This window comes from Pseudorasbora parva, chromosome 18, assembly GCF_024679245.1.
Source record: "Pseudorasbora parva isolate DD20220531a chromosome 18, ASM2467924v1, whole genome shotgun sequence".
NCBI classification, from domain to species: domain Eukaryota; kingdom Metazoa; phylum Chordata; class Actinopteri; order Cypriniformes; family Gobionidae; genus Pseudorasbora; species Pseudorasbora parva.
In genome coordinates, this window is record NC_090189.1 from 12,809,160 (window position 1) to 12,821,259 (window position 12,100).

General features: G+C 38.6%; 2 protein-coding genes across 10 annotated transcripts in view; one reads left to right on the forward strand and one right to left on the reverse strand.

The window, feature by feature from the left end:
* The window catches only part of kiaa1328 (KIAA1328 ortholog), a 39,346-nt gene extending 32,347 nt beyond the window's left edge, over window positions 1-6,999 (forward strand). The window contains exon 11 of the mRNA XM_067424197.1: window positions 6,165-6,999. Coding sequence (XP_067280298.1) covers window positions 6,165-6,372 — 208 coding nt within the window. The 3' untranslated portion in view covers window positions 6,373-6,999. The remainder of the gene's footprint in view (window positions 1-6,164) is intronic.
* Window positions 7,000-7,146: 147 nt separating this feature from the next.
* Window positions 7,147-12,100, reverse strand: part of celf4 (CUGBP, Elav-like family member 4) — a 108,792-nt gene continuing 103,838 nt past the window's right edge. For all 9 annotated transcript variants that reach the window (XM_067424207.1, XM_067424205.1, XM_067424201.1 and 6 more), the window contains one exon: window positions 7,147-10,774. The gene's annotated coding sequence lies outside the window, so the exon portion shown is untranslated. The remainder of the gene's footprint in view (window positions 10,775-12,100) is intronic.

The following is a 12,100-nucleotide window of genomic DNA, read 5'->3' on the forward strand; positions in this document are numbered from 1 at the left end:
TACAAAACAACCACTGGTTCTGCACCATTATACCTAAACTCAATTGTTCAGACTTACACACCCTCCAGAAGCTTGCGTTCTGCGAATGAGCGGCGCCTCGTGGTTCCTTCCCAAAGAGGCATGAAATCGCTCTCACGGACATTTTCCTGGACCGTTCCCACCGGGTGGAATGACCTGCCGATCTCAATTCGTGCTGCCGAGTCTGTAGCCATTTTTAAAAAACATCTTAAGACACATGTTTTCCAATTGCACTTTTCCTATTGCACTTGACCAATACAGAATAGCACTTACTGATCATATCTACGTCTCTCATCCGGATTTGTGCCTTCAGGCGGGTATGTTACATAGTTATCATAGCTACCAAAACCCAGTGTTCTGTATTTTGCGTACGTGAGTTTTTGCTGTCGATGGCTATTGCTGCGCGTTTAGCTAGAATGCCATACAAAACCAACCCATTGGGCCACTGAATCCGCATTAACGACAACAGTTGGGGCATCAGCCTTAGTCCTAATGGGTTGTTATCTTAGCTATCCAAATCCAGTGTTCTGTATTTTCCGTACGTGAGTATTTGTTGTAGCTGGCTATAAAAAAAAAAAAAAAAAAAAAAAAAAAAAAAACAGTTGTGTACTCTGCTAATTAATTGAGATTTCTTACAGCTCTTACAGGTTGTTGGCTTTGTTTGTTTCGTTGCTTCTATTGCTCTACCCTTTTTTTGTAAGTCGCTTTGGATAAAAGCGTCTGCTAAATGATTAAATGTAAATGTAATGTAAATGTAGTCCGATATGGCTAGGAACTATTCTCTCATTCCTGCATACTGATCCAGGAACTTTGCTGCCATGGGTGCAGTGGCGCAATGATATTACGCAGCGCCTGAAAATAGGCTAACTTCCATCAACATAACCAACGTGTCAACACGTGACAACCTGCTTGCACAAAGAATGTGCTGGGGACTATTTTCAGGCAACATTTTGCAAAAGGTTAACCTGAACTTCTTGTGTGCTATTTACTTAGTTTATTAGAGTATTTTCATGTAGTAACTAAGCAACATGTCATATTATTGTTAAGTATTGTTAGCAATTTTAAAAAGTTATTTTCATTAAATGAAATAAAGTTGAAATAAGATACATCAATCATTCAACTTTATTTATATAGATACAATTGTCTTTTACAATGACGATTGTTTCAAAGCAGCTGAGCAAGCCAAGCCAAAGGCGACAGTGGCAAGGAACCAAAACTCCACCAGGGCATGATGGAGAAAAATAAACCTTGGGAGAAACCAGACTCAGTCGGGGTGCCAGTTCTCCTCTGGCCTATTATTAAGCAGTGTATAATTATTATTCTGCCAACCCTGCAAGTCATAAATCATATTAAATAGGAATATTCAAAATGTTGGGTATCACACAAGAGATGGGTTCATTTAGGATGGCACGTCGATTAAACAAGAATATGAATACTTGATAGATCGAAGTTTTTGCGCCGAAACGGGTTTATTGAGGATGACGTGCCGGTGAGGCAAATTCAGAGGAGACACCAATAAAGATACATATTAAATTAAAACCTTAAAAGTGTTGAATTTTGAGAAATCTAAATTTCCTTGACCTTTTGCAGGGCTTGACATTAAGCATGTTTATGTGCTTGTCTTTCGGACAAGTAAATCGTTCATTCACTTGTCCGAATAAAAAATGTACTTGTCCGGAAAAAAGTTCGATATTGTTTTATTTTTCTGTGTCTGGGCGTTGTAAATATAATTTATTCTGAAGCAATATTCTCCCCATTCTTCAATCAGACATATTTTAATATGCATATTTGTGATTTTAAAAAAAATTGAATCATTTGAAATTTATGATATTTTTACCTTTTATAAAGGGAATTTTCCTAGCCTAGAAATCTAGACGCACACTAGCGGCAGCAAATCAAATCTGCCCACGAGTGTCGTCTAGCAACTCTCAATACACTTCTGAGCTGTAATCGCCTAAGTCTTGCCGGGCCAATCACATCATGTATAGAGTCGGTGGGCGGGGCCATAATGACGACGGCCGAATTGCGTTTGCGTGCTTCTAGTAAACACAGAAACTGGCAAACGGCGGTCTTTCGAATCAGCTTTGACTGCGACTCTGGAAGACAAGCTTTTCTCTGAGAAAAGAACGGCACTGAAGTCATTCTTAAGAAGGGAAGATGTGTTCGGGGTTTTGCTGACCGGATACGGTGAATGTTTAATCTATCAACAAGCTCTGTTTCACCTTCATTGCTCTGGTTGGTGTAGCGCTATCCTATCACGTGCAGAGGGAGTTTGAAAGACAACCGTTTATCCCGCCCCTCGGATTGAGCCCTGTCAATGGTGAGTTTCCAGACCAAACATCTTCATGTGGGTCTGGCTTGTCAGGCTAGAATTTCCCCCCTAATCTTATTAAATAAAGGCTCTGCTTCAGGATTCATTTTATATTGTTAAATTTGATCAATACATTAATTAAAATAAGACAATATTACCAATCAAATAAAATAATTTACACTGAAAAATTACAACTGCATTAAATAATGTTTTGAGATTTGTAGTTTTGAATAGACAAATAACAAATGTTGGAAAGTATGTTTAAACATGAAACTAGACCTCCAGTAGGTGGCAGCAGGTGGCCGTCTTAATGAGTGAGTCATTGAGTTGTTCATTCAAACGATTCATTCAAACACTGAATCGTTCAGTTGCTGTGAGAAAAGTTACGGTTCTGCTGTGAACGATTTTCGCTGCTGAAATAGAACAAACACACTCAATATTGCATCTAAAATGTAAGTGACTTTAAGTGAATGTTAATGTAATGTTTATGGAACTGTCATATGAAATCAGTGTCACTTTCAGTCGTGATAGTATTCAGGAAACAGCTTAAATGCTTGTGTTGTAATTTCTCCTCGAGAGGCTGCACGAGTTTCAACAGCATTATATATTATATATATAACATTATATATTATTATCCACTATCGATCGGCACTTGCACTAAATTAATGCACAATCATTCTTGCATTTTGGTGATTCGCTAACGTTAGTTATTTTTTGTTTTAATCAGGCTCTTGTCCATCAGGCAAGTAAAATTCTCTTTCACTTGTCCCTTCAAAAAATCCACTTGTCCCGGACAAGCGTTAATGTCGAGCCCTGCTTTTGACATGTAAGAGGTCACTGTAAAAAAACATCCTGTAAGTTTCAGAACTCTAAACTTTTTTGTTAGTCAAAAAACAGCTTTTATTGAAACCAAGCTCCAAAAAGAAGCTTGTTTCAGATTTGATCATATCATGATATAATAGTGTCTAAGACCGCCTCTGCTGAATCAGATCAAATGCTACTTTTACATCATCAAATCTTTGGAGAGAAAAGAGTTACAGTGTCACTCAACTAAATATAACATTACCTTAATGATCCTAATGCTAGCAGGAGAGCATTATTTGTTTGTTCAGTATATTCCCTTTTGTATTATGTGGTAAATCAGTCGCAATTTCAGCATAGGCTTTGCACACAGACTTTTACTGTAAGATTTGAACCTGACATGATGCCACAATAAGTAACTATTCTTTGTCTCAAAATCATTTACTGCTGTTTTTGTCAGTAAATCCTACCTGTATATAAATCGTCAACTTCTCATTGTTTCTCTTAGTAGCATGAAAATAATCTGTTCAGCTTCGAATAGAACGTCACGTGTCGTCATCTCGAGACTACGGTTCTTACGACATGCTGTGAATGCAGCACTGCGCAGTGAATCTTATTTACATTGTGTTTGCACTGTTAGTTATGTTTCAGAGTGCAGAAATCGAGTTGCAATGAAGAGATCACTGCGTTCCTGCACTCAACAGACATGGCTGTCATCGGCTACAATGCTCATCACGATGGGTGTAAATCTAAATATAAGGCTATGATTCAACACTTTTCATACTGACAGCTCAAATAGTCATAAACATCTAACTAAGGATTTCGAGAGTTCAATGTGTAATACTTATTTCATATGCAAAGATGTTAGACAGTCGCATCGAAGTCTCACAGCAGACACACCCCTTCCATTGGAGTGTTTAAATCAGAGGGCTAAAATCACGGTAATGGCCTTTCATCAAAATCCACTAGATTCATTTGTGAGGTTAGTCTCGTGTGTTTTGTGTGGTGTGCTGATCATTTTCTTATGAAGAATCTCTCACACAGGAAGTAGATGGAAAGCTATAGTTTTGTTTTTTTCTGATGCAAGTAGGCAGAACAGCAAGTATAGCGCAGCATATGTAGGTTTGTGAATGGTCGCTGCCTCTGGAGTGCAGGGTCAGAGCCGTAACAGAACTGCAGTGGGTCCAGGTGGTCTGTCTAAGGACTGGCTTCTCGGAGGTCTTCGTAAAGTGTGAAGTGAGATCAACTAGCCCGTAGTCCTTAGGGAACAGGGGCTTTCCGATCTTTGGCAGTGGAACAATGCAGGATGTCTTCCAGAGCTAGGGCACCTTCATCAGTCCCAGCATGAGGGAGAACAGGTGCTCAGGAACCCCACCGAGCTGGCTGTGTGAACATGTGTTCAACACTCTGGGGATCAATCCGTCAGCCTCCCCTCAAAACTCATCTTACCTGTGCAGAGATTCACCAGTTTGCTCAATCCTTACCTGGTCAATAGACATTAGAATGATAGGAGTTGGTAAAATGTTAAGTTTTAAAGGCGTAGTTCACCCGAGAGTAGAGTCTGTTATTATTTATTCACCGGTATGTTGTTTCAAACCAATATATACATATATATTTTTTAAATGTATATTATGTTTTGTAAAAAAAAAAAAATCCCACTCAACCTAAAAAATAGCAAAAAGTACCATGAAGGTGCTGTCACATTAAATGTTGTTTGGCAAATTTGCATTGGCGAAATCCAATCATTTTGATAGGAATGTAAGCTGTAAAGATTTTTCTACTTAGATGTTGAATTTCAAAGTGACTTTTGAGAGCTGTGCATCATACATCACTACACTTGACAATGGAACTTTTTACCTTGAGAAATTTTACAGAAATTGTATTAACGCAACTGCATTCGCTATATTTCTCTGTAGTCATACAAGCTGAAATATTCATTCAAAATCATTACTTTTTTATGCGCATCGAGGCACTTCTGGTATGATGTCAGTAATGATCAGTTGTGACACCTGAGAACCAGTGATGTTTGATCTCAGATTAGTTATGACACATCTTGATGGACCATATTTGAATGCAAGAATGTTATTGAGTGACCTCAAAACTTAGCAACACATTGGTTGTTCCAAACCTTTATGAGTTTCTTTCTTCCGTTGAACACAAAATATATTTTAAATTATGTTAGTAATCAAACAGTTGACAGTAGCCAATGACTGGCAAAGTATTTTTTCCTACTATGGAAGTCAATGGCTACCGTTGATTACCAACATTCTTTAAAATATCTTCTTTTGCGTTCATACAGGTTTGGAACAATCTAAAGGTTTTGACAACCTTTCATTTCTATTTATCTTTCTGTGACAATATTTTCAGTTGTAGTTGGCCGATACTTTTATGATTTCAGACTCGAGAAGCGTCAGACACGATGGCATGTTTCTCAGTGTCTTGTATAATGACCACCATCATGGCCATGAAGCAAATACTGCTTTCATATGTCAGAGGCACTCTGTGGATAGAAGCTGAGATCCCTTTCACGTGCACACACACACTCACACACATCTGTATGAATACCCGCTCATCCCTTCTGCTGCATGGATGCAAATCAATGCTGTTTAGAATGAGCAGTGAATTATGTTAGCAGCATCAGTGGAGCGTGCTTTAAGAATTCATGTTTTATATCTGAAATGTGCACGTCTGTACTCAATGAATAATTTATTAAGCACCTCGACTGAGGGGTTGAATCTTTATTAGCTTAATCTTTGTTTATTTATTTATCTTCTCACTCAGCTCTTAGTTTTCCTTCCAAACCAGGAAAAAAAAGTGTGCTGGCTTGTTCTTCATATCCACCCTAAGGCCACTTGTTTCAAAGCCTGTGAACTCTGTTGCGTCGTCACATGCAACAATGCGGTTTTTATGTAGGGGAATCTAAAGCATTCTGAGCAGGATGTAAATTATAATGTTTTTATCCCTCTTGTCCCCTTCTGTTCTGGTGTATAAAATAGTGACATTTCCTGAGTCATGTTTTTATACTCATTGTTAGGTGGGATGACTCTTTGATGGAGCTGTTGGACATTTTTAGCCCTGTATCCAACCCAGAGAGGAACCGAATCAACCCCTCATCCTGGAAGAGTTTCATCGCCCCTCTGTCCTCTCAGAAGACCCTTTTCTCTCCTCTAGGCCCCAGTCGGTCCTCTTTGCAAGACCTGGAGGAGAGCGAGATCTTAGAAGACATCTTTTTCATCTGTTGAAGGCTTGTAACGGTGACTCAGGTTATTTGTTGGAATATAAGAACGATCATTTATTCATGTGCTCTTAAGTCTGCCTTTTTAGTCTTGAAATAATGATGGTCTTAATTTTTTTGTAATGTATTCAAGTGTTATTTCTGCCTTAATAAATTGTTTATTAATAAATGGTGGTGTTTATTCTATCACAGATGGTTGGGCAGCAGCTCCATTAAAGTCTAGAGGCTTTTCAAGGAACTGACTTGGCAACGTATGTTCTCAAGATTCTCAAGGACAGTTGCTGCAATCTGTAATGTGTAATCCTATCGTCATGTGATAAAATGAGAAATTTCCATGAAAGTGACTCGTCAGTAAAACGCATTTCTAGCCAGTGCTGCATTTTCCAAAATATCATGAGTCATCAAACTTTCTGCATATATTAACAAATTAATATTTCTTTTCCAAAGGGGTTGTAACCATTTTTTTTTAATGTGTCCCCTCACTTTCCTATTCCCCTGTTTTTCCAATATAACAGCGTATATGCTTTGATATTTCAAACTAGATCTGGGCGCACCGGTATATGCGATGGGATTCAGCCAAACATCGCTCCAGGGCTATTGGTCTAATTTGATCTGAAGTGTTGTAAAGAAAGTTTCAGAGAGGCGCCTGTGTGTGTGTGCATGTAAACCCTGCGCCTTTGAAGTGGTTTCAGAGTACCTCAGTCGTGCCACAAATCCATAAAAAGAGAGAAAGAGATAAAAACAACTTATAAAAAGGCTTGTGTAGACATACAGCAGGAAATGGGACAAGCATAATGCTGCTTTATTCTACACTGTGCTTTATTACTGGGCTTAAGCGGAAACGCGTCATTCAGTAAAATTACAAAAGAGAGTCTAGGGACCAGAGAAAAGTGGAGTTGAGAACAGGGCAGGAGCTGCGGCAGCACTCCGACTGCTAGTACAGCTCAATCTCATTGTGATGGGCTTGGCAAAAATCCACAGATACCACCCAGCACGCTCAACTGTGCTCAAAATGTCAGAATGTTTTTTTTTTTTTTACCCCATTTTACTGCATTGTTTCTGTAAGTTCAGAAGGTTTTTGATGAGTTGAAGACAGTGCTAATGAAGAAAGGCTATAAAACAAGAGTTGCTGAGAGTCTGATGGATTAGTGCAGATTTTCTTCCTTTTTTTCCAGTGTTTGAAAAAGCAGTGAAGCAAATCGGAGTTCTGACAGACGCATGGAATCGCAGAACAGAAGAAAACAGCAGACAGTCACAGTTCTAACAGGTGCAGCAAAAACTTTTGACACCAGTCCTTCATGAGTTCTACATTCTCCATAAAGGTTTACCCTGATTCTGCCAGTTGCATTGTTCCATTGTGTCTCACAATACAAAAACATGTAAAAATATATATATTTTTAAAAAGCATTATTTGAATGACAAAAAAAGAAAAGAAAAAAAGATATTCAGTATGGTTACAAACATAAAAAAGATAAAAAATACATGTATTAGTTTTTTTTCAAACGAAACAATAAATAAATAAATAAATAAATGGCATTTGAATAAATGAACAGATGACATAAATAGGCAAATAAATACGCACGTTGGCAGCAGTTCTGTTAAAATGTTAGGATTAAATCTGACTGGCTCATTTAACGGTCCGTGATTAAATACCTTACAACCATAATGCATCTCTAAGGACTAGAGTTTACCTGCTTTAATCCAGTGTTTCATTTTTTGTCTTTAAATTGAATGTTCTTAGCCATCCAGTCCTTCTAGATAGAAGTAAAAGATTATAAAATATGCAAACCTATATACAGAGGAACAGAGCAAAAAAGAGAAAAAAACATTTACAGTATATTCAGTAGTTCATGTATATACTTATATATATTTATAATAAAATTTCTGTTCTGTCTTGGTTTTGTCGACTCTACATTTCCAGATTGCTATGTAAACAGTTGCAGCTGAAACGGTTAACACGGAGGGAGCTGATGAGCGTGAGACAGAAGACAGAAAGGGAGAGAAAGACAGACAGACAGACAGGTGACGCTGAAATGCATTGCAAACGAGCTTGGAATACCTGAATGATCATGTGTCGGAAAGATCTAGAAGGCAAAATGCAACATTCTCGGAACCCGAAACTGAATTCCCCTTCGAAATGAGGTGAACTGACTACTGCTTTACCCCAACCCCCCCCTACTGTACAGACAAACGAACCAGCTCCGAAATAATCATATATTTACAATAGTGCCATCTTGTATAATAGAGCAGTCGCAAAGCGTAACCAAAATGAAAGTCCTTCACTTGCAATAACTAGAAATGCTAAATCTTGCGTTCCATTCTCAACCCTAACTAGAGAGGGTAAAAACTTCCCGCCAATCAGTCAGAACTCCTAAGCTGCGCACAAACACGCAATGTGACGCGGATTCTGACGATACTTGTGCAAAACGTACATAATGCCCACTTCATTGTAACCGTAAGCAGAACGTCGAGTGGGTGTATCTGGAAATGGCGGTGTCGAGCTGCACAGCACAAGTTTGTCATGTCAACAAATATTTGAAGGCTTTGCTGTTAGCTGTAGCTGTAGCAGTTGTGTTTTTTGTTTCTTTTTGTTTCTTTTATTTTATTAAGAAGTAGAGTGTTTCCGTTGTTTTGACATCATCATAATAATGAATGGCTGCTAGCGGTGTCGTAGCACAGTGCTGCCAGGTGCACGGACGAACGCACTGCTGGCGATACGACGGCGCGTGTTCAAAAAACCGATAAAGCCAGCGCACGGTTCGAGTGAATAACGTCGTTTGTTCGCGAATGTTTGCAGAGGCGGGAGGCAGATATGTCCGTATTCTGTACTATTTCGTAACGGTCCTGATTCTCTTTAAACTCCAACAAGAGGAGGCCTTTTTGCATTTGTAAGTAGCATATACACATATATACACAAACTGAATCAGTTTTCTTAACCGTGTGTGTGTGTGTGTTGGCGGATACGGAACGTTATATCGGATCGTGAGGAATGCCTGCAGATTGCAGCTGCCGATTTGAGATTCTTCCCAGTGGTAAAAGTCCAAAGCAGAGCAGAGGTTTCAAACTCCAGCTTAAATCTACAAAAAAATTACAGCTCTACATATTGAATAGCCGGTTTCTATATATACACACATATAAAATATATGCATATAAATACATATATGGGTTTTGGGATTAATATCGTATGTATCCATATATATGCTGTACAAGTGCATACATATGAATACATATTGCTATAGCCGTCTGCTATACATATACATATCGTATGTACGTTATATATAAACAGGATTGTTTATCTCAAACCTTTTTAAGATGGTCTCTTAACTACAAGGTCAGGACATAAGATAGAAAAGGTAAGGCTGCATTATGGAACAACCCTTCCCATGCACCCTTTCTCTCACCACAGAAAAACTAGAAGAGAAATAAAAATAAATATTCTTCATTTTGAGCAGTAATTGTAAACTAGCGAAGTGAACGGCCTCGACGGACCATCGGAAATAGTTCTGCCAGTATTCAAAAGCATATCAGCAATCTATATGTATGCATATAGTCATATATGTTCTTTTTATACATATATCTTTTTTTAAATACAACTCTAACCGATTGGCACAGCAAGAGATGCAGTGGTCCGATTATGTTACAGGTATGAGTCTTTTTTTTTTCTTTTCTTTTTTCACTTTTTTCATTTGTGATAAAAAGGTTTGGTCATTTGGTCCCTACACAACTAAGGAATGACAGGTAAGTCTCCCAGCGGACGGAGGCTGCGGTTTGTGGCAGCCGTTGCCCCTGGAAACGGACAGGCACTCCAAGAAAAAAAAAAAGTCGGCCATCCCGAGTCGAAGCAAGTTCGTGTCCTGAATTGTCACATCCTTCCAAAAAGTTCTGTCTTTCAAGTTTTTTTTGTTGTTCTTTTTTAATCCGTTTTGTTGGTTTCTAAAACAGTTCTTTAAAAAGTTTTCCCAAAGACGTGTTCAATATTACATGATTTCCATCTAAAAGTCTATCTTAATTTTAAAAATTGTTTTTTTTTCTTCTCCTCCATACTACTTATTCGTAGATTCAGAGCCTTCTTAGGGCTTACGTTGTTTTTCTTTTTTTTTTAAATATATATGTATATATATATTTTTGTGTTGGTCTTCAGTTATGTGTCCTGTGGTCCTGCAAAATAAGGGCTCGGGGTTCAGAGAGGGGAGTACGGTATGGTCCAGTTACACCGCGGCTCCCCTGAGTTAAACACTGAAGTCCGAAAAGGTCCATTGAGCCTGGTGGTGGTGGTGGTATATCACGCGGCTACATCCTCCTCATATCCTGCTTCAGCTGTACTGTATCCCCAGCCCCAATGATCTTGATCAGTTGTGTTTTCAAATACATTTGGCATGTTATCAACATGTGTTCCAGCTCTACAAAACCTAGGAAGCAAACACAAAAAGAACAGAAGCATTTAAAATCGGCATCTATTCTGAACGCAATTCATCCGTGCATGTTTCTTTAAAAATAAAAACTGAGACCATAGAGGTTAACTGGCCCTTCCAGTAAAAACACCAGAGTTCTCTGCTTAAACTGTTTACACCCATCTTCTATTTCTTTCAGTGTGCATGCATGCAGTTGAGTTCTGTTGACAACTGTCCCTGCATCCCAATTCGCATACTATCCATACTAAATAGTATTCGAAAAATAGAATTAGTATATCCCAAATCGTAGTATGCTGAAAAGAGTATTCCAAAGAGACCCGGATGGTTTACTTGATTACTTGATGGACTTACTCAATGCGCACTCTTACGCCTGATGCTGCCCACAAACCATTGTGAGTTGGACGAGGATTCGATTAGAACTACACGGATTAAAAAAAAGTGTTAAAAAACTACAAACATGACGGATGTGCGAGTCAGACAGTTAGTGAGAGGTTTAGATAAAGGTTTTAGTGACCAACTATCAGTATTTAACCTGACAAAAAGATATTTATTCAGTGTTTTTCACATTATATTTCACCTGCAGCAGCATTGTGAACTTTTGTAATGACACGTTTGGCCATTCACTTTTAAATGCTTCATTATATTTAAAGTGCAAACACACGAGGAGAGTCTCTGCATTAAAGATACACACATGGCAGATCAAAGTGCTTCTACATTTCTCTCCCATACGGTAGGAAATGAAACTGAATGTGGAGGATTTGAACTGTGACGAATCTGACGATGATTGACAGGGCAGTCAAACGGTGATGGGATGCATGTAACTAAGCGACAGAGTCCGTTAAAGATGAAGTAGTATGTCCCGAAGCTTGCATACTTTTCTGCTACACACTCAAAAGTATGTACTTTTTCTTCACAAAACGAGTACATAGTATAAGTAGGTGAATTGGGATGCAGCATATGTGTTAGTGATGTGTCGTTCATGAACGATTCGTTCTTTTTTAACTAATCTTAAACATGACTCGGGACAAACAAATTTTCTCAGAGAGCGACGTACAAATGCCATCGGTTCTGTTCAGGATCTTCTGCATTCAGCCCAATCAGCCAGAACCCCAAAACTCGAGAGGTGAACAAATCAATTCTGTTTCTGGGACAGCATGCATTGCATATGGGGCTGTCCCAGCCTGGATCAGACACTGATGGCGGAATAATGATAACAACTCAAACACGAAGACACGAGTGCTATACTAATCTTTTCAGGGAACAGGCGTGTTTAAATGAAGTGACAAAAGAAAGAACAACTCAGATTCGGAGATGAGGTGAACT